The sequence below is a fragment of the Hydra vulgaris genome, chromosome 07 (assembly GCF_038396675.1).
Source record: "Hydra vulgaris chromosome 07, alternate assembly HydraT2T_AEP".
Lineage (NCBI taxonomy): Eukaryota > Metazoa > Cnidaria > Hydrozoa > Anthoathecata > Hydridae > Hydra > Hydra vulgaris.
The window spans coordinates 7078815-7105000 of NC_088926.1; the positions used below are offsets into that span (position 1 = coordinate 7078815).

Consider the following 26186-nt stretch of genomic DNA (forward strand, 5'->3'; position numbering starts at 1 on the left):
TGCCAATCTTTTATAGTTTATTTTATAATTTATATTATGTTGCTGGAAGATGAAAAATAATTCAAGAACTTTTATTTTTTAAAAGGCTTCAGGTCCCTAAGCTGTTCTTTTATAACCCTGCAATTTTACTTGTCTTTTAAATGTCCATTTTAATCACATATTTAGAATATAAAACTAAAATAAAGGAATATAAAACTTGTTGATTAAACTTACTGCGTTATTGAAGGTGAGTTAGCAATATCAAAATCAAACTTTTCTTGTGACAACCAGTCTTCTAAATAACCAATTTAAACATATACAGATATATATATATATATATATATATATATATATATATATATATATATATATATATATATATATATCAAGGTTCGTCAAGGTTCGTGTTTCGGAGTTATAGAGTTGAGAGAGGGTTATAACCACAATTAAGTAGCCTCCTCATCTGTAGTGGCCTTCTGGGCCTTGGGGAGGTGAAATAACAAAAAAAAAAAAAAAAAAAAATATATATATATATATATATAAATTTGAAAATATCAATGCAGATTTAACTGTACACAAAATATTATAAATGACATCATTTTTGTCTATGTCTTCAGTAGGACTTCATCTTAAGGTTTAGCCAGATAATATCTACATATAAAAGAAACTGCAAAAAAAAAAAAACTTTTATAATATTTATTTTTATTTTCCTATATTGTCTAAAAAAGTTTCAAGTCAACATTTTAAAAAGTAAAGTGAACAAACTATATTAGTACATTGCTGACCTAAATCCAGTAGTAATATAGTAATTTTAATAAAAATAGTAATTTTTTAGTAAATAGTAATTTTAACTAGAATGATGAATATTCTTTTTTTTTTTTTTTTAACTCAAGAACTTTAAAAAACAAAAAGAAACTAGAATAATAATAAATTTTAAAAAACAAAAACAAAAAGTCACAATACAGTTTACACAATAGAGTTTTGTGAAGTAAGACTAAAAATAATCCCTTGGTGCAATAAAGTTACCCAGACAACTTTTGATTTTATTTGCAGTTCTTTCTAACTCTTTATTTTGAATTCTATGGAAGAAAAGTAGTAAAACTTTATTTTGAAAGTCACAAAAGTCACAAAGTTTGTTTTCCGCATTTTCTATTATTAAATAGAACATAAGTTTAACATATAGTTACATAATAAATGTACAAGCATTTAAACGTATTTAAAAAAATACTTCCAAAACAAAAACTAAAAAGTTTTAATGTTCAAACAAAAATACTATTTTATTTTTAATTTTTTACAAATATTATTTAAAGTTATTCCCAAGTGCCAAGATAAGTTGTGTTCATATCATAAAAAATCCTTAAAAAATAAGTTTCATGTTAATTAAACTTTCCAGAACAAATTATTTATAGCGATATAAGCATAAAAATTAATAATTTTTAATGCTTTTATTTTTTCTCAAAGGTAAGTTCCGGCTTTCATTTTTTTTAAAATACTGATTAATGCACTTTTGTAGTTAATAAATGATGTCAATACAGAAAATTTCTTTCAAATAACTTAATATCAAGTTATAAATGTTATGTATATATATAATTTTATTTTAAAAGCCACAGTGTCAAAGTTTGTTTTCCACATTTTCTATTATTAATTAGATCATAAGAAAATTGTAAAAGCGTTTAAACATATTTAAAAAATACTTCCTAAATAAAAAATCTTTGTTTAAACAAAAATAATGTTTTATTTTTATTTTTTTACAAATTTTATTTAAGGACTAAGAGATAAAGTAATGGAACTTTGTCAAAAAATAATATTTTAAGAACCTTAATGCAGCTGGTACTTCACATTCTGTAGTTTTACATAAAGCGAAAACATTAATTTTATTTAAATTATCTTTTGATATCGTTTATTTGACGTTTATTCAGAAATTATTAGGTCATAAAAAAAGCATTTAACTTCAACTTTAAATTTTTTAAAGAAACAAATTTTTTCTTATTATTTGCTAACAAATTAACACAAAACATTTTTCTACATCATAGATTATCATAGATGATAATATGCAAAAGCAAATTAAAATTTTTTTTTTCTTATAATGTACTCGATGAGTCATCTACCCTTTTTTTTTTTTGGCAATGTACTCAATGAATCATCTAGGATTAACTCTTTATCTTCTAGGATTAACTCTTACAACTGACTCTATTCTTGCAATTATGATTGGTTAACTCGTGGGGTATCCAACGTGATGTTAATTTTCTTTTTTTAAGTGCATTGTGAATGATTTCGTTGATTGTAAAATCATTAATCAATGTTAGGGTTTCAATTATATCATGTGTTGCATGTAGATTTTCTTCAATAATGGTTCGCACACATTCAATATTCTTAACTGTATACGTGGTTTGAGGGTGCCCTGAGCGAGGATCATCTTTGAGACTCTCTCTACCATCTTTAAAAAAAGTAGCCCACTTGGCAACTGTACTGTATTTTGGAGCTTGGTCACCATGAACTAAAACCAATTCATGGGTTATGGCTTGTGCTGAAACTCCAAGTAGAACACGGGTTTTAATATATACTCGATATTCAAATTTTTCCATTTTTAAATTTTTTCTTTTAAACGTATATAATAAAATTTAAATAACTTTTTAATAAACATTCAAAATAATTCAACAAGTACTTAAAATGTTCATAATTAAACACAGTTTTAAATGATATATAAATATTTAATTATTTCCTGTCTCATTGTATCTTTATAGATGAATTTCTATGAACTTCTCTAACAACCTAAGTATATCTTTTGTACAAAATTTAGTTGGTTATTTGGCAATTCTAAAACACTTTTCTTGATGTGTAGTTGCTGGAGAAAATAAATGAAAACATTCAATTTGCTTCCACTTGAACTTTAACAATGAAACAAATTTTTACAAAAACGAAAATGTTGTTTTCTGAAGTCCACAATAATAACACACCAGTTTGGAAGCACTTTTTGCACTCAAAAGAAATTAAGTGCAAAGGAAGAACCACAAGCTCTATGAGAAACCACCTGAGGATAAAGCACAACATCACATTGCTGCTGTTGTTACTCCTTAGGGGAAATTCGAAGTCATCAAACATTTAAGAACAGCTCTTGAGACACAAGGATATAAATTGCCCAAAGATGCTAAATCGAATAAGGCTCTGCTGATGAAACATTATAAAGATATCAAGAAAACTTATCAGCAGCAATATGCAGAAAATAAGCTTGTTGGTCACAAATTTAGCTTAACCCTTGATGAGTATATTTCATCCAGAAACAGAAGATATATGAACATAAATGCTCATATGGAAGGTGATTATTGGAACTTTGGAATGATCAGGGTACATGGGTCTATGCCAGCAAAGAAATGTTGTATAATTGTTGACAAGAAATTAAAAGAATTTGGGCTACGTTTTGCCTGTGATATTGTTGCAGTAACCACAGACGGAGTTGCTGTAATGAAAAAATTTGGTAGCACAATTTTACTAGACCATCAGCTCTGCCTCGCACATGGAATCCACTTGGCTGTCTGTAATGTTCTATATAGGCAATCTAGGAAAGAAGATAATGACACACCTGAGCAAGTCACTATTCTAGAAGAGGACCAAGAAGATGATGACAGTGATGAGGAAGGAGGATTAGAAGTTTCAGCAGAAGTAGGTGCATCAGCTCTTCCAATGATCAGGGAGGATGTCACAGAACTCATCAGCAAGGTCAGAAAATGTGTCAGATTGTTTTGAAAGTCTCCAGTTAAAAATGACATGATTCTGCAAAAGCATGTCCAGTCTAAGTTTGGAAAGGAGCTGCAGCAAATCTTAGACTCTAAGACAGATTGGAACAGCTTACTAGATATGATTTCAAGATTTTTTACCCTTAAGAAACGTATTCAAATGTCACTGATTGAGTTATGAAGCGATATTATGATTTCTGAGTCTGAATTTACCACCTTACAAAATCTAGTAAATGCTTTAGAATTAATCAAGGTTGGTGCTGAAGCACTTTGCAGAATGGATTCAAACTTGCTCTCATCTGTTGGCATTCTGAAGTTCATTTTGAAGCAGCTAAAAAGCCAGGAAAATACCTTTAGTCAAGAGCTAGTTGACTCATTTACTAAAAGAGTCACTGAGCCGAGGAATGCTATATTAGTAAACTTAGTTAAATATCTGAATAATCCTGATGTCATTAATGGAGCAACTCGTGACATTTTCGAAAATTCCATGCCAAAGAGAAATGTAATTGCTACTACTGCCTCAAGTTTGTTTAATGGTTTGTTTGAGCAAAAGAGAAGTGAGTCAAAAGATGAGGAAAATCTGTCACATAATAAAACTAGTCAGGAACAAGCACAACAATTAACTTCCTTGTCAGAAGAGCTCGAGTTCTCCATCAGAGAGACAGTCAAAGGGGTTTCACCAAAAAAACAAAAAATAGAATCAACTTTCAAACTAATGCTCAAAGAAATGGCAGTATTTGAGCTAACAAAAAAACAAACAAGTAACTTAGATTTGTTGCACACAGCTTTGAAATCAATCCAAGTAACAAGTGTGGAGGCTGAAAGGTCATTTTCTGCAAGTAGTCTATTTGTCACTAAACTAAGGTCAAGGTTAAATGATGAAACACTTAATGCTATATGTTTTTTATGTGCTTATTGTCTTAAGAAACGTAAAATTAACATTAAAAAGACTTATTTGTTTGCTGCTCAATGTACAAATATGACATTGTTACTATATATATTTATGTTTTTGCTGCTGTTGTTCCCCTGAAATATATATATAAGAAAAAAATACACAAGAAAACCAGAAAACCAGTTTTTAAAATATTAAAAACTGTGGTTTATTTGAAAAACCAGTTTTAGAAAAAACTTACATATTTCCTTTCCCTAGTGGTGACAACAAGCTAGAAACATAAGATCTTTATTGAGCCTCTGCTCAATTAATGACCATGCACTGGCACAATGACCAGTATTTAATGCTGCAACCTGTTCTTCACTAACCCAAGCTTCTAAACATTCAATAACTGAAGATGCTTGCGCTTCACATGTTCTGGATGATAGTTTTGGAACACTCAATAATTGCTCAACATTAACGCCTGTAATCAAGACTGGAAGATAATCTACATGTTCATGAGATGTCAAACCTTCCATGAGTTTGCCATTCCAGTGAATTATTAAAGGCACACTTGGCACACTAAAGACACCTTTATATTCAGTTCTGATTAATGTTTTATGTGTTCACATTGTTCCCAAGATGACACTTCACAGAGAACATATGCTGGGTTTCGGGATAAGACTTTGTTCTATCTAATGCATATGTAAGCAGGGCTTGGGAGCAGCTCCAGAGCTGGAGTCAGAGCTATCCGGAGGTGGTGATTTTACATGGAGCAGAATTGGAGCTGGGGCTAAAACATTTTTTGCCGGAGCCAACTTCAACCTTAGATATTTTAAAATATCAAATTTAAAGTAAATAATTTTATATAATGAGATTTGTTTAAAGATTTTAAACAATTATGCTCAATATAATATTTATAATTTCTGAATATAGCATTTTTCATATGTTTTTTTAAAAAGTTAAATAATAGATGCACAATTGGAGGCACGAAGGCGCATATTTAAAATATGATTTTCATATTTTAAATAGTTGAGCTTATAAAATTGTTTTTGTTTACTTTCAAAAAATCATTAGCATTTATTTAGAATTTAAATTTTATCCAATTTTTTTGTGAAATATGCCCTGTGGTTCATATCGTTGAATATGATAAGTTACATAAAACAATACTTCTAAACAATGTCAATGATTGGTTGAAAAAATACTTTATCTATGTGTAAAGCCACATGATTTATTTTAATGTTTTTAACTAATTAAAACATTTTAAAAATAGATTTAAACACGTGAGTTCCATATTAAATTAGGAAAAGATTCAAAACGTTTTTTTGAGATTATTAATATTATTTTTGTTTATACTATTTTTTTAAACTATTTTCTTATCTTTAAAATTTGTCATTTATTTTGTTTTCCATAGTTTTAAAAAAAAAAAAGGTTTCAAAATCAAACAATACTGAGAGGTTTCTAGATAAGTATTTTTCAATTGATAAAAGTACATAACTGGCAACATGTAAGATTACAGAAAAAATAAATGATAAAATGATTTCATGCGAAAAAAAAAAATAATAATAAAAAGTTTACAATATGAAAAAGCATTTCGAAAGATCACATCTATCAAAATAGTTATTTGGTAGGATTTGGTATCAGCAAAGATCAAATAGTATGTGCAATTGTAGACAATGCAGCCAATATGATTAGAGCAACCACAATTTTAAATGAATATTCAGGTGATGAAAATTTTCAAGACGAAGCTTGGCAGGATGAGGAACAAGTGGAGTTTTTACAACAGGATGAAAGTGAAGCAGCATTTTTTAATGGAGAAGAAAGTGAAACAGTTTGGGAAGAAAATCTAGCCTTTGTCCTCCCAGAATGGTGTCAACAATTGTCTACTGACATTTATACGTTGATACGCTGATACGTTGCACTAGCTACTGCACACTTTGCAGCTATTCATGATGCTTTAAAAAAAACATAAATTGCCCAACTTTTGGCAAAAGTCTGTTATGTTGTATAGAAACTAAGAAACTCACAATAAATGTTTAGCAAGGAAGCAATACTTTGGATAATGAGACACGCTGGGGTTCTATATTTCGGATGATTGAACGATTATTACTTGCGTCCACTGTATGGGCAATTAAAGTGAAATACACGCTTATTTAAAACTTGAATTAAATCGTTATAAACAAGCAGTTATAAAAGTTTCGGTTTAAATTAGAAATACTTGACACAAAAACAGTTTTAAAAGTATCAAATTCATTCATTTAAGTTTTAATTATAAGTCTTTTCTCATAATTACTTGCACTCTTGTTTGGAGCTATTTCTGTGTGATTTTTAAACTTTTCAAATAAGAAAAAAAAATTTTCTTATTTGAAAAGTTTTTTTTCTTATTTGAAAAATAAGAAATAAAATCTGACTATTGTTTTTCTGATGAATTTATGATACTATACAAAACATTACAGTGTAAAACTAAAAAAAACTATTGCTAAAACATAATTAGTTTTATTGTATCCATGAGCTTTTTTATCTAAATATCAAAAAACCTGCAATAATGCTTATTGCCTGCATCACACGCCATGTCTGTTTTAAACAGGCGAATCATTGCTTTTGCATTCATTTACTCATGCCGAGGTCTGTATATATATATATATATATATATATATATATATATATATATATATATATATATATATATATATATATATATATATATATATAATTATAAATGCGTGTTTAGATAAGCAGAGTGACATACTGAAATAGCCTGCTACTGGGGGCTTCAGTACATTTATCAACTATCAGAGCAGTGAAATGTTGTATAATTGTTGACAAAAACTAAAAGAATTTGGGCTACGTTTTTCCTGTGATATTGTTGCAGTAACCACAGATGGAGCTGCTGTAATGAAAAAATTTGGTAGCGCAATTTTACCAGACCATCAGCTCTGCCTCGCACATAGAATCCACTTGGCTGTCTGTAATGTTCTATATAGGCATTCTAGGAGAGAAGATAATGACACACCTGAGCTAGTCACTGAAATAGCCTGCTACTGGGGGCTTCAGTACATATATCAACTATCTGATAGTCTGCTGCCAGAAAAGAGTACCACTACATCAATTAAGGGTTTGGGCTGAGACAGCAATCTTTTTTTTTTCCATATTCTTCAAGCCTTCCCAGGAAGCCTGTGCAGTCGTATGCCTTGTTCATCCACATTTAAAGTAATTTTTTAGACATCTTCTTTTATTGCATCTTTTAAATTTTTAAGTGTTCAATAATTCGCAGCAAAAAGCTAAATTTATCTATTGAGAAAAAAAAAAAACAATACTAAAGAAAGGAAACAAAATTGCAATGAAATCAAATTTTAATTAAATAAACTAGAAAAATGTAATAATTAAAAAAAGAATATTCTTTTATGAAACTTTTATACAACCTTTGTATTATTTTTTTTAGTGTGATTGTTATTTTTAGCTACAGAGTTTAATACAAGTTGAGGAAAAAAACAAGCTTTATAACAAATTTTAACAATAATTGAAAGTTTTGATATGCAAGTTTTGATATGTTTTCATGTCTTTCTACTTTGTTTTTTTTTTGTTGCTTTTTTGTTATTGTTTTTTTTTGTTTGTTTGTTTTTCTTTGTTTTGTTTTTTTGTTGTTTTTTTCTGAAACAGAAATAATTGTAAATTCTTAGAGAATTTAGTTTGTATATAAATTATGTTTAATGAAGAGATAGTGTTTTATATATAATTGACAACAATTGTTATTTATGTAAATAATGTACAAGCTATTTCAGCCAAATCTTGATTAAAATCCACATAAAATTAATTCCAGAGTTTAGTGGAGATATACACAGTTCAGTTAATGGTTTGGTTCTGTTAATAGCAGTGGTGTAGCAAAACAAAGAAACAACAAATCCTCTGACAAGAGTATGAGATAAAAAATTAAAATGTGATTATTGAAAAAATGGTAAAAAATATGGTAAAAAAAACACCTAAGTACAATCCTACAAAAGAGTTTGGAACATTTATGGAAACAAGGCAACAGCGTGGGTGTTAGTTAATTAGCATTAGGCGTGATTATCGAGGTTGATAGCAATATAATAAAAGACACTCTTTGGTTAAGAAAAGGTTTTTAGTTAAAGCAGTTTTTAAAAAAATACTTTTTAGTTGCAAACGTCTCGACAAATTTATTGTTAAATACCCTAACTCATTAATGAGTTATGGTATTTAATAAAATTGTTTTAGTAACAGTATTATTAATAATATTATTAATAACATTGTAACATTCAAGTTTTACAATATAAATAACAATATAAATGCATTAACAGGTTAGGCAAAATTATTTGAATTAAAAAAAAATTTTTTAAAACTATCCCACACTTAGTTTTAAAAAAAACTTTTTCAAGGTAAATACAATTTTTAAAGCTTTAAAAGTAACCTAAGGAAAAAGATAATAAAAAGTACCTTTGAAAGTTAAAGTAACTTAAAGTAACGGAAAAAAACACAAAAAACTAACAGTTCTATTTGTGTTAATAAGTTCACAACAAGAGGTAATCCACTGTTATTCAGGGTGGTAGCCCTCTAATCAAGAGAGTAGACAATATCAGTTAAGGAATGAATTTAGATTTTCTTAAACAGAACAATTGGCCAAAATTGGGTGCCGGTTCACACTCTCAAACAACTAAAGACATTCATAATTGGTGTAGCCAGCTTTCTAACACTTTTTTGGAACTCTTGAACGCGTGACAAAACTAGAAACAACAAAAACTGAAAATGACGAAAACATTAAAAAGACAGAAATAAATAAAGCAGCTGAGTCAAGCAAGTCTATCAGTGACTGGTCACTTATTGTCAAACAGGGTATACAAAAAAAGAAGCCTACAGAGCAGCTGATGGTAACAAATGTAGTTATTAATGAGTTAGACGAAAGAAAAAGAAGAGCAAAAAATGTCAATATTTATGGAGTGACAGAATCAACTAAAGAAAGTATAGAAATGAAATCAAAAGAAGATGAGTCAAAAGTAAATGAAATTTTTAAGCTCATAAATCAAGAGAATGTAATACCAAAATTTGTTAGACGGCTGAGATCTAAAACTAATAAACCAGGTCCAATTCTTGTTGAATTAGCTGAGGATATTCTTCGCAACACAATATTAGCATCAGCTAAAAAATTGAGAAGTAATGTCGCACATAAAGATATTTATCTTAGTCCAGATTTGACTGAGGCTCAGAGACTCCAAGATTTTAACCTCAGAACTGAAAGAAATAAAATGAATCAAGCAAGACTGGACAATGACCCCTTTTGGTATGGCATCCGTGGCAATAAGATCATCAAATTCAAAAAGAAATCAGATCAATAATTGTATACATAATTCAGTTTCAGATTGCAATGAAATTAAAAAGCTGTCATATTTATACCTAAATGCTACCTCTCTCGATAACAAGTTAAATGAGTTTAAAGTGGTAATTGAACAAAACAAACCAAATGTAATTTCTGTGACTGAGACATGGTTTAAAAGTGATTCAGTTGTAAACATTGAAGGTTACCATCTGTACAGAAAAGACAGATCAGACGGACGAAAAGGTGGTGGTGTTTGTTTATATATAGACAATTCATTAGACTCCTATGAACTAAATGATGCTGTTCTAAATCCCTGTAAACTAGAACAAGTGTGGGCAGTTGTTTATTTTGATAATGACAAGTATTTACTTGGATGTATCTACAGCCCAAATGATTTTTTGGATATAGCAGAATTTGATGTGGCTTTTGGCCTGGCACGCAAATATATAGACAAAAATAAGTTCAAAGATTTACTTATCATGGGCGACTTCAATTTCCCATCAATCAACTGGTCAAATGGCTGTGTTGATGCAATTTCAAATGAGAATGGAATTGAATATAAATTTACAGATATTTTAAATGATAATTTTCTTTATCAGCATATTAACATACCAACTTTCCAGCTGTCAGATGAACAACTTGGGAGTACCTTAGATTTAATCTTTACAACTCAGTCAGCGAGTGTTAACGAAATAGATTCAAAATTTGTTCTGGGAAATATAACCAGAGGCCATCTTATAATATGTTTCAGTTTTATCTTGTCTGATAAAGCAATCCATGACAATAAAAGTAAGCAAAGATTTATGTTTGCTAATTCCAATTTTGAACTAATATCTGATCTAATTTCAAATGTTGACTGGATACAATGCTTCAGTAACAAAAACGTACAAGAAATGTTTGATGAACTGATTTTTTATACTGAGGTGGCATGTAATCATTTCACTCCAATTAAAAAGACATTTAACTCTTTATAAATTAGACCAGCCTGGGTTAATGCTAGGTTAAAGTTTCTTATTAGAAGCAAACAAAATTTAAGATATAAAAACTGCTCTTGTAAATGGAAAGACCCTGTTTTGAAATCTAAATACAAAATGATTTGCAAAAATGTAGCAGACAAGATTAAAAAAGTGAGACAAAACTTTGAGTTTAATCTGGTAAAAAGAGCCATCAATAATCCAAAGCTTCTCTACAGCTACATGAACAATCAACAAGCAGTCAAAGATACTATAAAAGCATTAAAGGGAGAAAATGGTATAACCACTCAAAATTCAAAAGATATTGTTGATATCTTAAACAAAAATTTTCAAGCTGCATTTGTGAAAGAAAATGATGGTCCACTGCCTTCTTTTGATTTAAGAACTACTGAAATATTCATTATGACAAATGAAGATTTTACATATGAAGATGTCTATCTAAGATTAAAAAACTTAAAAGATAACAAATCAAGTGGTGTTGATAATTTACATTTAGCTATTTTAAAGAACTGTGCATCAGCCTTTGCTATTCCGCTTACGTATATTTTTAAAGAATCGTTTAAAACCAGCAAACTGCCAGTGCAATTTAAATCAGCAAATATCACTCCTCTGTACAAAAAAGGCGAAAAAACCTTAGCAGGAAACTACCGACCGGTATCACTCACCTCAAGTGCATGTAAAATAATGGAAGGTATAATCAGATGTAAACTTGAAACGTTTCTATATAAGTTCAAACTAATAGTCAAGCAACAGCACAGTTGTGTTAAAAATAAATCATGCTTAACGAATCTACTTGAAACACTTGATTTTATTTCAACCGCCTTAGAGAATGGTAGACCTGTTGATGTTATCTTTTTGGATTTTGCCAGGGCATTTGACACAGTGCCACATAAAAGATTGTTGCTTAAACTTACAGCTTATGGAATATCTGGTATGACAATACAATGGATTGAAGCATTTTTAAAAGAAAGAAAACAAAGAGTTGTGATAGGCGAAAATGTATCCTCTTGGGCAGAAATTACCAGTGGTGTGCCATAAGGGTCAGTAATTGGACCACTCTTGTTTGTACTATTTATAAACAATTTGCCTGAAACTCTAAAAAATCTAACCAAGCTATATGCAGATGACACCAAAATTTTGAATGAAATGCTTTCCAGTGCATCAACTCTTTCTTTGCAATCAGATCTTGATTTAGCTTTTAAGTGGACTCAAGACTGGCTTGTGAAATTTAATATTTCAAAATGTATGGTCATGCACTTTGGCCGGAATAACAAAAAATCACCCCTTTATATCAATGATCAAAAGTTAAACATAACAGAATCTGAAAGTGATTTTGGAGTAATCTTCTCAAGCAATCTGAAATGGAAAAATCATGTTATAAAATGCGTAGGCAAAGCCAACCAAATGTTGGGTCGGATTAGAAAATGCTTCGTTTGCTTAGATATTAGACTGCTGAGAATACTTTATGTTTCTTTTGTGCGGCCACTGTTAGAGTTTGCAGTACAAGTTTGGTCACCGATTCGAAAGGGAGAAATTGAGTTATTAGAAAGAGTCCAACATCGTGCAACTCGATTAATACCATCACTTAAAATAATCAACTATGAGTATCATCTAAAAGCTCTTGACTTGACTACCTTGACAAAAAGGAGGCAACGAGGAGATATGATTCAACTTTTTAAATTCTTCAACGGTTTTAACGATTTGGAAACAATCAAAAAAATTAGTATTCAACAAACTCAAACGAGAGGTCACAGCTTTAAATATGTCAAAGAAATCACTAAGCAAGCCTGTCCTGAAAACTTTTTATTTAAAAGATCGGCTAATTTGTGGAATAGCTTGCCAAGCGAGTTGGTTAAAGCACAATCAGTTAACAGTTTTAAAGCAGGTCTTGATTGCTGGATGAGCAGCAATCAAGCAAATCGGCTGTCATAGTGTGTTAATACCACACTCACTGGCTCACACCAGTTACAGCAATTCTTAATACTAATACTAATACTATACTAACTTATGGTACTTAAGAAATCAATGGTACTTGAGCAATTTAAGGTACTTTAGCAAACTAATTATTTATTTTACTACCTTTAAAAGTGTCGAGACATAACATGACAAAACGCCGACTGAGACATAACGTAATTTAAACCATTTTGGAATCAAAGCATAATAAAAATATGACACAAATATAAAATTCTTTACATTACATTACGTCTTTTTTTCTATTTTTTAAAGTTTAACCAATTGAGACATAACGTAACGTTAAAAAAATCTATGTTTGAGACATATTTTATTTATGTCTAAAATCTAGATTTAGTTATGTTGTGTTACATCTTAATTGGTTACACTTTAAAAAGTTCAAAAAATAAACAATTGAGACATAAAATTGCAAACTAGAACTTTTTTTTTTTTGTGACTAAGTAACCAATTGAGATGAAATTATTTTATAATAAAAATAACATAAAAGATTATATTTAGCAGTATGGCAATGATAAACAAACATTTACAGCATTATCAAGTTTATTTACTTAATATTTAATTAAAAATTAGAGAATGTACCATGTTACCAATAGTTAACGATTGAGAAGTAACGTAATTTTAAAAATGTAATAGGGGAAATGAATTTATTCTCAGTTATAAGATAACATTGTATAATTTTTACAAATTTATAATGCAAAACTGATCTTAAAAAGTTTAAATGATAAAAAAAATTCAACTTAGTACGATTGCTAGTAGGGAATAATACAAAGAAAATCTTGTCTTTATAATCTAATTTGTTGTCAACTATACTCATATTAATTTGTTGTCAAATATACTAATATTAATTTGCTCAATTAGCTTATCATGCTACAGCTAATGATTAATGATTTAAAAACATATACAGTTTCTTAGAAAATATGGTCTACCAAACATATCCTGGATCATATATATATAAGTAATTCATAATTTGAATACTTTTTTTGAAACAAATATAATCCTATGTATTAGCAGACATAAGAATAATAAACTTATTTTTACAGATTTATGCTTAAACAAAGTTCTAAACTTGGTTCTGTATGTCATACCATTATAATGTAAAATCATTATAAATGATGTTATGACAGTTATAATGGTATGACAGTTATATTGTCATACCATTATAACTGTCATACAATTATAAATGATGTCAGATGATTAACAGTCCTATATGATGTTTTTTTTAAAAAAAAAAAACGAAATTAAACATACCATTATTTTCCTCCATTAAAATAGTTTTTACATTTATTTTTAACCTAGAAATAATATAACAAAAATATGTATACAAATCAAATGTATTCTAAATGTATTTTTTATTTTAGACAATATTTACATACAACAAGTAATAATTTCAAGTAAAAACTTTACAAGTTACAATTACTAATTTAAATTAAATACTTTAATCAAAAATGTTATAATACTTGAACAGAAAATAATATTTAATGAAAATAAAATATATATAAAAAGAATATAGAAACAATAACAACTAACAATACAATACTGTAATAACAATATAAAAAATCATAATAAAACTTTAACAATATTATTAACAATAATAACAACAATATTAACAAGTAAGATAGTTGATGTATGTACAGAAGCCCTCAGCAGCAGGTTAAAAAACTTTTTTGGGAGGTTTTCTAGTTATTGAGTCATTTTTATCTTCTGTAGTAAAACATTATTTAGTTTGTTTAAATTTGGTCCGACATTTTTAAAGTTGTATATATTTTTAAAATCTGTATATCTATATCATATAGAACTAACAAAACAAAAAAACAAAAATTTCTTATTGTTATTGTGAATCTTACATTTATTATTATAAATATTATTTTTATAACAACTGTTTTTTTAAACACAGTCATTAGGACCTAATGAAACAAAGGACCTAATAAAAATTAATACTAACAATTTTACTATTTGTTAAACAATCTTGATTGATTGATTTAGTCATCGTATATTTTTTTGATGTAAATAAGCAAATTACAGAAACTTAAAAATTCATCAATTAGAATAACTAAGAGCTTCGCCATTATTAATACAAAAGTTCTTTATTGTTCTTATTAATGAATTTTGAAGTTTCAGTAATTTATTCATGTTTACATCTAATAGATGTAATACGAGTAGTTTCATAACTGTAAATTACAAATCAACTCTATTATGGCATAATAGAGTTGATTTGTAATTTACAGTTATGGAACTACTCGTTTTACATCTATTAGATGTAAACATGTATATATAGATATTTTATATAGATATTTAGATTATACAAAATATATAGATATTTTATTTTCTTCTTTTAATATATTAAAACAGATCATAAGCATAATTTATGCTAATGATCTGTTTTAATATATTGAAAGAAGAAAATAAAATATCTATATATTTTGGTAAAAGGTACTGATATTGGTATAAATCTATATACATTGGTATATATCTATATATATAGTTCTATATTTTCCAAAATTTAAAACCTAAGAGCTATAGTCTTATTAATATTATTTAAGATAGTTCCGATTTAAAAACATTAATTTTGCAATGATGAAATTTAAATACGCCGCCAGATTGTTTAGTAAGTCCCTATTTATATTGGTTAGACATTTTTTAATACGCGGCATAAGTTTATTTTTAAAAACTGTGCTTTGCTCACGAATGGACGTTAATTTGTTGAAATTTTTCCCACCCACCCCAAGTTATATATAAGATATATCAATTTTATAACATTAAGATACATAAATTTTGTTAAGATTTCCATTGAAATGTTTCAATAAGAATGAAATAATGTTGAAAAAAGCATGTTTTGTAGAACATAAAGTTTCTTTGTTGAACATAAGGTTTTGTAGAGCATAAAGTTAATTACATAAGTTATAAAGTTAAAGCATAAATGTCTAATAACAAAGAAATAAATTGAAAAAATATTATCATAATATATCAATGAGCAATATGTACAATATTTTTGAAATTGCAATTAGACTTATTGGGTGGGTTTACGCCCCTGTTTAGAAATGACATGAAATAAAAAATTCTTGTAATAACAAAAAACAGAACAATTTTTTTAAAAGTTATTAGTACATCATATTACAAAAAAAAAGTGAAAAAATATTATAATAATATATCAATAATGAACAATATGTGTAAATTTTTTTTTGCATTTGGCTTATTGTGTGTGTCTATGCCTCTGTTTAAAAACTTTATGAAATAAAAAATTCTTGTTTTTTTTTTCCAAATAAAACGTATGTTTTTTATGTTGATCGTACAAAAACTCAAAAAAAAAACTATTTTATTAATGAGAATCAAGGCCAGTTCATTTCTTTCAAGATATTTATAAAGGAATTTCAAAAAAGTTGCTTCCATTTTACAAACTAGTGAACTAAAGGCTGATGGATTGTCAACTGAACTAAGAAAGAGTACATCAGAACACTTATGCCATAATTTATCTTTTTAAATAAGCCATCCAGCCATGTGTTAAAGGGTTTAATCCTTTGGTTGCATTAAAATTTTTCCAATAAACATATAAAATGACCCTATTCGAAAATAAGATATTGTTTTTATTTCTGTTTCATAAATTCCACAATTAGTGGTTGTTTGATTGCAACAATTCATACAATCATTTATTTTAAAAGCTGTATCAAAATTTGACTTCTTTATACAGTTGCTATTGGATTTTTTTTTTTAACCGATGAAAGTAATAAATCGTTTCTACAGGTAGCTCAAAACTATCTAACATTAGGACGGTCATTCCAACCACCTTTGCTTTGAGTAATGGAAAAAAAATTCTCGATACAGTCCTGTTTAAACGAGAAGTACAAACAAACAAAAAATCTTCAGAAAGTAACTCTCTCCTTAAGGTTAGAACTATGAGTTGTGACACTTAAACCCCAATCACATGGTATACTTGGACTTCTAACATTACAAAATTTCAATCCAATACTTTAACTCTTCCAACTGAGAAATAATGGCTCCTTTTAAAGTATATAAGTTTTATAGCACAATGAGCTGGTTTATCTGCATTTAATTTATATGAATTCAATATACTGAATAAAGTATACATGCGTTCAACAAATCTTGCTGTTAGTAACTCAAAGAAAGTAAATTTGTATTAGAACAGCAATATAGTGCAGAAGCAAGAGAATAAAATAGAACCAGAGTCTAAGTGTCTATCTGATAGTTTTGACACAAGATTCACAGAATTTATTTCTAAATTGTATAGAGACTGCATGTTTTGCCAAAAAACAATTTTACAATTAATGTCAATGTCATCTCTAACTCCATCATATAAAACTCATTCTCGCTTGACTCGTAACTCCTTTGAGCAGCGAACATGATAGTATTTGTAGAAAGAGAAAGAGATGCAACTTTACGACGATGGGAAAGACGCTCACGTTTAACAGATTAAGCGGGTTCAATTACGTTTGCGATGCATTTTTAGACCTTGCCTATAAGAGAAAGAGCATCATTAGAAGAACCAGATCAAATATGACAACAGTATTCCATGCAGGGATGAATAAGAGATTTTTAGAGGTAGAGAATGGAATCATGAGTAAGGAAATGGCGAGCACAATAGTCAGAAGCAACTTTAGCGGATGCTAATTTAGGAATCAATTGAATATATGGTTTCCTTGAAAAGTGAAAGAAGTGAGATCAGATTCAAGATTGGTTGCCTGTTAAAAGCAATTATAAAGAGAAGACTTTTCGTCAAGACAAGAGTATAAATTTGAGTCATCAGAAAAAAGAGCTATATTAGATATAAAGTTGTTGCAAAGAACATTAATGACGATAAGAAACAAAACAGGACCAAGGATAGAACTTTGAGGTACTCCAGAAGTTTCTGGAAATGAAGAAGTGTTGGCTTATGAGAATGACTTTAATAAAGCGGTTTGGAAAAAAAAGTTTGATAATTTCAAAACCTTTCCCAGATACACTACATAAACCGAAAATAATGGAGCTTTACATCAGATAGCACCTTTTTACGTCGATTTCTTGCAATTATAAACAGCCGTTTATTCTCAAAAGAATTTTTCTCTTGAAAAAGATGAAAAAATGATTACAATTAGATTTGGCAGCTGCACAAGAGAGTGAAAACCATGAAGTAGAGTGAGGCTTGACTTGGAACCGACGAGAAGGAATAAAAGCTTCTATTCTTGCCTGAATTCAGGAAGTTACGCATGAGATGCATTTTTAGCTTAGAGAGCAATAACATCAGCCCGAGGACCGTCACAAAGAAAATCACGAAAAGAATCCCAGTCAGCTTTAGAGTGGTAAGTACTACGATGTTAGAGTGAGTCCAAAGTGGAAGTACGAGGTGAAAATAAGAGATCATTGCATTGTCAGAGCCGCCTAGGGTTAGAGACAAGACATAAATCAAGGAGTGACGGTAAATATTTAGGGTTGTCAGGAAAACGAGTCACAAAGTTAACTATTCGAGTAAAAGATTGAGAAATACAGAGGTTATAGGCTTTAGTGCCTGCAGGGTCACTGGCGTTAAAGCAAAGCCATTCAGTGTGATGAGCATTTAAGTTACCGACATCAACAATATTGGCAGAGAGGTAAAGAGAAAGGGATGGTCAATTTGATAAGAAATTACATCTAAAAAAGTGCAGTCTTGGGAAGAAGGAAAACGATGAAGAACAAAGAGAAAGGTGATAGAGTGAAGAGGTGCAAAGCGGAAGAATATAAACAAATAGTCAAAGGATTTAAACCTAATTTCACGACAAACATTCTTTGCAAGGTCATCGCAGATAGCGGTCGTGTTTTTTTAACCGTTGAAAAAAAAGGAAGTAAAGAAAGAAAATCAAAAACTGAGTTAATTTTCAATTGTTAAAATAAAGAATTCAAAAATATCAAAAGAAAATGAAGATTAAATAAAAACAAGTCATATTATAAACAAATAAACACTTAAAAAGTAAATACTCAAAATTAACACTTAAAAAAACTAACAAAAGAAAATTCGAACATCGATTTGTACTACCAGTCGCTACCAACTATTTTACACCTTTTTTTTTAAACCGAAAATAACAAAAAATTATTATTATTATTATTTTTATTTTGTAGAAGTTTTTGTGTTTGCATTGTTGTTTTGTAGTTTTTGCTTTGATTTTGTAGTTTTTGTGTTTTGCTTTTTCGTTTGCGAAAGTTTGTTTTTATTTGTGCTATTTTGCTAATTGTTTTTATTTTTGTTTGCTGTTATTAATTGAGTGTTTTCACATTTTTTGTCTTATTATTTAATTTATTATAGCTTTATCGTTATCATCATTATTTTGAAATTAATATAATTTACACATTCATTACAATTACATCATACATATTTTTCATTCTTTTTTTTTTGTTTGTTTATTTTATTTAGGTGTCACTCCAATGACTAGTTTTCAACTATATAAGTGACACCTAACCTAATTTTGTAAAATTATAAAAAACTTGTAATTTTTAAATTTTTGGTTGAATAAATGGATTAAAAAAAAAAGGTGAATTTATATGTATGTATACCCCCACGCCAAGCATGTGGCCATTGGAGTCTTTGCGAATCAAAGGATAGTACCATCAACACTGAGATTAGAAGAAAATAACTTGTGGTATTAAATAACTCAATGCGTGGTTTTTAGAATCTCAATTGTTCTGGTATTAAGCAATAACTTGTAAAATACAACATTATAATTAAGTTTCAACATTTTTTAGCTCATACCATACCAGCAATGTATTTAGAATTGTGTCAATATTTTTTTAGCATTTACAATTTTAAACATTTTGGAACAGAAATAACCAGATGACTAATTACAGGAATCTCAATAATATATAATTATTTGCAATAGTTATTTGTCCATGAAACTTGGATGTAGAGTGGGTATTGTTTATAACCTTTTTTTAAACAGGATCTTTTAGCATGCTATCCTCGTTTTATTAGGCAGGATCTTTTAGCCAGTTTTCATTGTTTTATTAAGAAGGATCTTTTAGGCTGCTCTCCTTGTTTTAAATTATTTTTTGCTTGAAAATGTTTTTCACATATAACAGATGAGCTAATTGGCATAAAGTTTAGCATATTTACAAATAACTTTATCATTTAAACTTTTTATGGTTTGTAAATAATCATTGATATTGACAAAACTTTTTGTAACTCTTTATGGTTTGTAATTCTTCATTGACATTAAGTGAAAATACTGTCACTACATCTAGTTTTAAATCGTTTAATAAATAGCCAAAAGACAACTTTCAATATTCTTCGTTCTACTAACAGAACTTTTAGATTACGTCGTTATACGACTTTCATTCAAAACCGCAAAAAAACTGGCCAACTATTTTTTCGGCAAAAATGCAGAATATTAGGCCGTATACTTTAAGTAGGCGATGGTTTATACTAATGTATTTGTAATGTAGTTTATGCCAGCTGAGTCCTTAGCATAAACTACATTACAAATACATTGAGAGTAAATATAATATTGGGGAGATTCGCAAATGCGAATAGATAATTTTGTGCAATTTAAGAATAAATATTTATTTCGAGCTGTTTCACTATTTTTTGCAGTTTTCTGGTATATCAATATGCATTTTTAATTGCATATTGATATGCAAGTTGCTTTGTTTCTCTAACATTAAGTCCATAATGCATATTAGATGCCTAATATAAATATATAATATAAATCAAATGCTGTTTTCTTGTTTTACCAAGAAAAATGAGTCTAACGACAGTGGATGTTAGACTATAAGTTTTTTTTTTTTTAATTATTTACAGAAGTTGCATTGATAGCATTTTAATCTAGGATATTCCAAGCTTCTATGACACGGTTGGTGAAGAAATTATGCCTAGAAAGTAAGTTTCTTACATATTGTCTTCTTAGATCACCTCACAACCTTCTAATTTTGAAAGTTCTATATTTTGTAACCGTTGTTCATAGTTAATACCTTTTGGGAAACAAATTTTAGTTGCTCGTTTTTGGACTCTTTCTAAAAGATTAATATCTTTAGCGTAGTATGGGTTCCATATTTGAAAGCATACTCTAGGTGAGGTCGCACAATTGATATGTATAATATTTTCATAGTATTTTTGTCAATATAGTGTTTTATTTACGCGTGTTAAATTAACCCCAACTTACTATTAGCTTTGTTAACAATAGACTCAATATGATGTTACCGTTTTAAATCATTTGAAATATATACGCTTAAGTCTCGTTCTAACGATGTCTCTTTAAGATTTTTTCTGCACAATTATTTAGGACTAACGGGCGAACTTTGTCACTTCCTGAAGATTTGTTTACATTAAGTTTAGATAATTTGTTTGCAATATCAGTTTCGTTGAACAAAGGAATCGGACAAATTGAATTTGTTACACTTTCACATAATGGAATAACTTTAAGATTTTTATCTGTAAATACGGAACAGAAGAACCTGTTTAAATAGTTTGCTATAAACTGTACATCATTAGATAACTCGTTTTTATTGGTAATAAGTGACTGATATAGGCATAAATTTGTTTTGGGTTTTGTTTTGATTCTACTGCGATTTTATTTTCGTATGTTTTTATGCTAGTTTTAACTAGATTTTTTACTCTTTCATTTTTTTCTTAGTATATTCTTGATTTATTTCTGTATTTTTAAAATCTGATTTTTTGTAACGATACCAAAGGTTTCCGTTCAGTCTTATTTCGTGCTTAAGTTGTGCATTCATCCATAAAGATCTTTTATTGTTTCTAAAATTTATTTTGTTCGATTTTAATTTAAATATACATTCATTGCAACCTTTTTCTTAAATATTAATAAACTTTAAATAACTCTGATTGACGTCTAAATTTTTGAATTCCTCGCTCCAAATATGGTTATTCAAAAATTCTGAGAACTTTTTATAATTTCTTCTTCTAAATTGTAACTTTGTGGTTTCAATTAAATTTTCTAAATCCATTTGATCATTTAGCATGGTGTTGAAGTTAAAATTTAGAACTTGATGACCTCTTTGGATGTCACCTATAGGCTCAGTGTGAGCTAAACTTGATATTTGAAAGAGGTTTACTGTTAAAATTAGATCTAGAATATTTGTACAATCATTTAATTTTAGCGGAAACGTTGGTTTTATAACATGTTGCGTTAAGTAAGTTTCTTGAATACAGTTGATAGATAAAGACTCTTTCGGTCCGATACTAACACTTTGATATTCGTTGTTCTATTTGCAATTTAAAGATGGAAAATTAAAATCGCCACAAATCAAAACATTGGTGTATTTTTTGTTCTTAATAAAGTATTCATAACTTCTTTTGATAGAATTAGTTAAATGACATCCATTTTCAAGATCATTGTTTCCTAGTCTGTATATACAACCACATAAAATAAATTCACCGCTTACTTTAATAGAACACCATGTTTAACTTCTTTGTTATTGAGCACATGGTCTTTTATTTCAAAAGCGCTTATTTTATCTGAAGTAAATATACAAACACCACCTCCTCTACTTTTCTCACGATCTTTTCTGTAAAGATTATAACCCGGTATATTTGTTATTGATTATTCCACCCGGTACATTTGTTATTGATTATTCCACCCGGTACATTTGTTATTGATTATTCCACCTGGTACATTTATTATTGATTATTCCACCCGGTACATTTGTTATACTTTCTGTTAACCTTTATTTTCCGCTGTAAACTTGGTTTAGAAATTTTATACTCTTGTGCAGCTGTTCGCAGTGATATGTTCTCAGCTTCGACAGCCATGACAGCAGCTATTATTGTATGAGAAACCAATTTGTCACTCGTTTGTACTTTCTTGGCATCTGAAAAAATATTACACATGCCGCCATTATTAAAATGATTATCTCCTTGAATAAAAAATTTTGCTTTTTTTAATTGACCAAAATCCAGATTAAGATTAAGATTAATGAAATAAAAGCCACAAGGAAACTTATAATGAGATTAAATTTAAAAAGGGTTATAGTGAAAGCCAATAAAAAATAATTTAAACTGAATTTAAAATATGCTAAAAAATATTTGTCAATAAAACAATACTTACTGTGAGAGATGTTTTTAATAATCAAGGTAAAATTTCAAGACAATGAAATTCAATATATAGTTAATTTCCTGTAAGTCGAACACCAGTTAACTCAAAATTTTATTATCTCAAACTGTTTTCTATGAACCCTTGAAAGCAAGAACAATTGTTTTTTTAAGTCAAGCATTTGTTTAGTCGAATCGTTTTCCTTATTCCCTTGAAGGTTCTAGTTAATGGGAGTTTACTGCAATTAATTTTTTTTTCTATGAAAAAAAAAGTAGCATAAAGAAAATATTGAAATCTTCTTATAAACATTAATAAAATTTTTCTGTTCACTTTTTTTTGTTGTTTTTTTTTGCTTTTTTACAAAAAAATTAATTATAAAAGTTAAAATATAGTAAATTTAAAAATTGATGAAATTAAACAGTGTTCCATTTCATCCCAAGTCTGCTGTACCAAGTCACCCCATCACTAACAGGTGTGAGAAAAACTTAACTTTATATAGTTTTCTTAATCACATGCTAATCATACTTTTTTCAGTAACTAAATTAGACATAAGTGATTAGTTAAAAATTATTAGCATAAAAATATATGCAAACAACACATAAATATTTAATATTAATGATGTCTTTAAAATCAGGAAACTTGTAAGATTTTTGCATATTGACAAATAGTTTGAAAAATGTAGATCACAATCATAGGATAATGTCAGCAACATGAGAAGCACTTGTTTTGGCGTGCAAGCTAGTATTAGAGATATTAACAATTTAGCAGAATAGGTACCATGCGCTGCCTTCAGCCTTAATTTGATTGTTTTATTATCAGGGGAATACTGTTTAGCAGCAGTGATTTTCTGTGGTATTGTTTAGTCAGTTACAGTGATGGTCTAAATTTTTATAGAACACAATAAGAAAAACACTTTTGTGCAGCATATCACAATCAAAGTGATCTACAAGAAGTGATGCTACTAACTCATTCTACACAAATTACTTGGAGATTTGTCAAGAATTGTACGACATTGCTGAAAATAAAAGCTAACCACCAATAGCTGCTCATGAAACTAAATTATTAATTAAAATTTATACCATTAAGAGACAGCGTTAATGCATTAGGTTTGGAACGGTTTGCTAAACAAAATTAATACTGTTAATAAAGCTTTACAACAACCTTGTATTGGGTTACCATAACTAAATTAAACTAAGTTAAACTGTATGACTCAGTTATCTCAGTTAAATTGTATGTCTCAGTTATTGCAAAGAACTCATTAATAGCTAATTAATAATTCTATTTAAATATAGGAGTTTTGAATAATCAATTTTTGTCAAATTGTGACAAAAATTGGTTATTCAAAAGGTAAATATATATAAAAAAGTAGTCTGAAATATCCTTTTTAACTATTCCTCATTTTAGAGAAGTATCTTGTTATAAGTTTGTTAATGTCAGTAACAGTTATGGAAGTAGAGATTGCCCCGGTAGGTTTGTTAATGAAGAGAAGAATACTGACGCAATGAAGCATGTCGTCAAATAAATTTTAAGTTAACGCGTGTTTGCTGTACTTTAAAATATTTATGTTTATATCTCCTATTATAAAAAACTTTTTTTGTTCTCCATTTAGTTATAATAATATGCTTCATGTTATTTTGTAATATCAATCAATCATTTATTTCTGAATTAAGATTTTACATTCAAGGATGTTTACATATAGTAAATTTACTAATATAAAGTAAACACCTACTAATGTTAATGATATCTAATTAAAATAAATATAATGCTAATTTTCACAATATATAAGAACATTAATAAACTTTATAACATAAAAATAACGGTGTTAATAATAATAATAACAATAATAATAATAATAATAATAGTTAAATGTAGTTAATAATAGTAATGTAAATATTTATAAAAATAACAATAAGCAACAGTAATGATAACAAAATATATAATAGAAATTAAGAAAATACAATACTAAAGACAGCAAAAATTGATTATAGAAATTATAAACATTAACTATATTTTTTTAATAAAAAATAGAATAAACTTGTTTTAAAGGTTGAGAATGAATTGAGAGCTTTTACTTCATAAGGAAGGTTGTACCAAGTTTTAATGCTTTGATATTTTATAGATGCCCGTAATTATGAGAACGGTGTTTTTTTTTCCGAAAATAAATAATTTATATATATATATATATTTATATATATAGTAATAAATAATTAGGTAGAGCACATTAGGATTAAATACTCTGATAATAAATGATTAGATATTCTGAAAATAAAAAATTTTTAAAGCCTTGTTTCGGAGGTGGGATAACCTAATAAGAGCTTGTTGATGGGACTTCCCGCATACTTGGCATGCATTTATAAGATGTGAGCCAAAAATAGCATGGTATATATTCAACAGTGCCTCGAGATTAACATAATGGCGAATTTTGACCAATATGCCATTAGACCTACTTAGTTTCTTTGCTAAGTCTTTACAGTGGGATAAAAAGGAAAGATTTGAATTAATTTTTATACCAAGATATTTAATTGAGTCAAGAGGTTTAATTTTTTTTTGTTTTATTTAATTTAAACTTTTAGAAAAAGTTTTTTGGAGCGAAGCCACTAGACTACCCAGCAAACATGTCAGCGTTGAATCAACGTTGAAAACCGGTCGCAGCGTAGAATAAGCGTTACAGTCACAAAAACAACGCGCTTTCAACGTTGAATCAATGTTTGTTATTGTATTCTAAATCGTGGTAAATTTAAACGTTGAATAAGCGTTGAAGTTGTAACGTAATTTAGCTCCTCAAAAAAAGACGTTTATTCAACGTGGAATCAACTTACGCAAAAAGTTATTTTAAAGACGATTCAAAATCTATGCTTCATCAACGTTAAAAATAAACCGCTTTTTAAACGTCACATTTTCAACGTTGAATAAGCGTATAAATATCAACTTATATTATCTTCTCAAAAAACCGCGTTTATTCAACGTTGAATAAAAGTACGCAAATAATCACTGTAAAAACGTCGCAAAGTTGAAGGTTTATCAACGTTAGACATTAGCTGCTTTTCCAACGTATTTAGGCTATTTATGAAACAACGCTTATTCAACGTTACATATACCAACGTTAAAAATGTGGTAGTTAAAAAACGTTGAAAAAGTGTTATATTGCCAACGTTAATTAAACGTTGTTTTGACAACGTTGAGGAAGTGACACATTGAAAAATATTGTCTCATTAACTAGCCATTACAAAAATAATTTGCCGTAAAAAAAAGGAAATGAAAACTTAATAGAATGCATGCAGATGGTATAAAAAATATTTTGATAAAGTTATGTTTTATAACTTC

At 28.5% G+C, this 26186-nt stretch overlaps 1 protein-coding gene across 1 annotated transcript in view; it reads right to left on the reverse strand.

Moving 5' to 3' along the window:
- Positions 1-14160, reverse strand: part of LOC100202161 (uncharacterized) — a 39609-nt gene extending 25449 nt beyond the window's left edge. The window contains exons 1-2 of the mRNA XM_065800923.1: positions 14107-14160; positions 214-274 (exon numbers count right to left, since the gene is read on the reverse strand). Coding sequence (XP_065656995.1) covers positions 214-274; positions 14107-14122 — 77 coding nt within the window. The 5' untranslated portion in view covers positions 14123-14160. The remainder of the gene's footprint in view (positions 1-213; positions 275-14106) is intronic.
- Positions 14161-26186: the final 12026 nt, after the last annotated feature.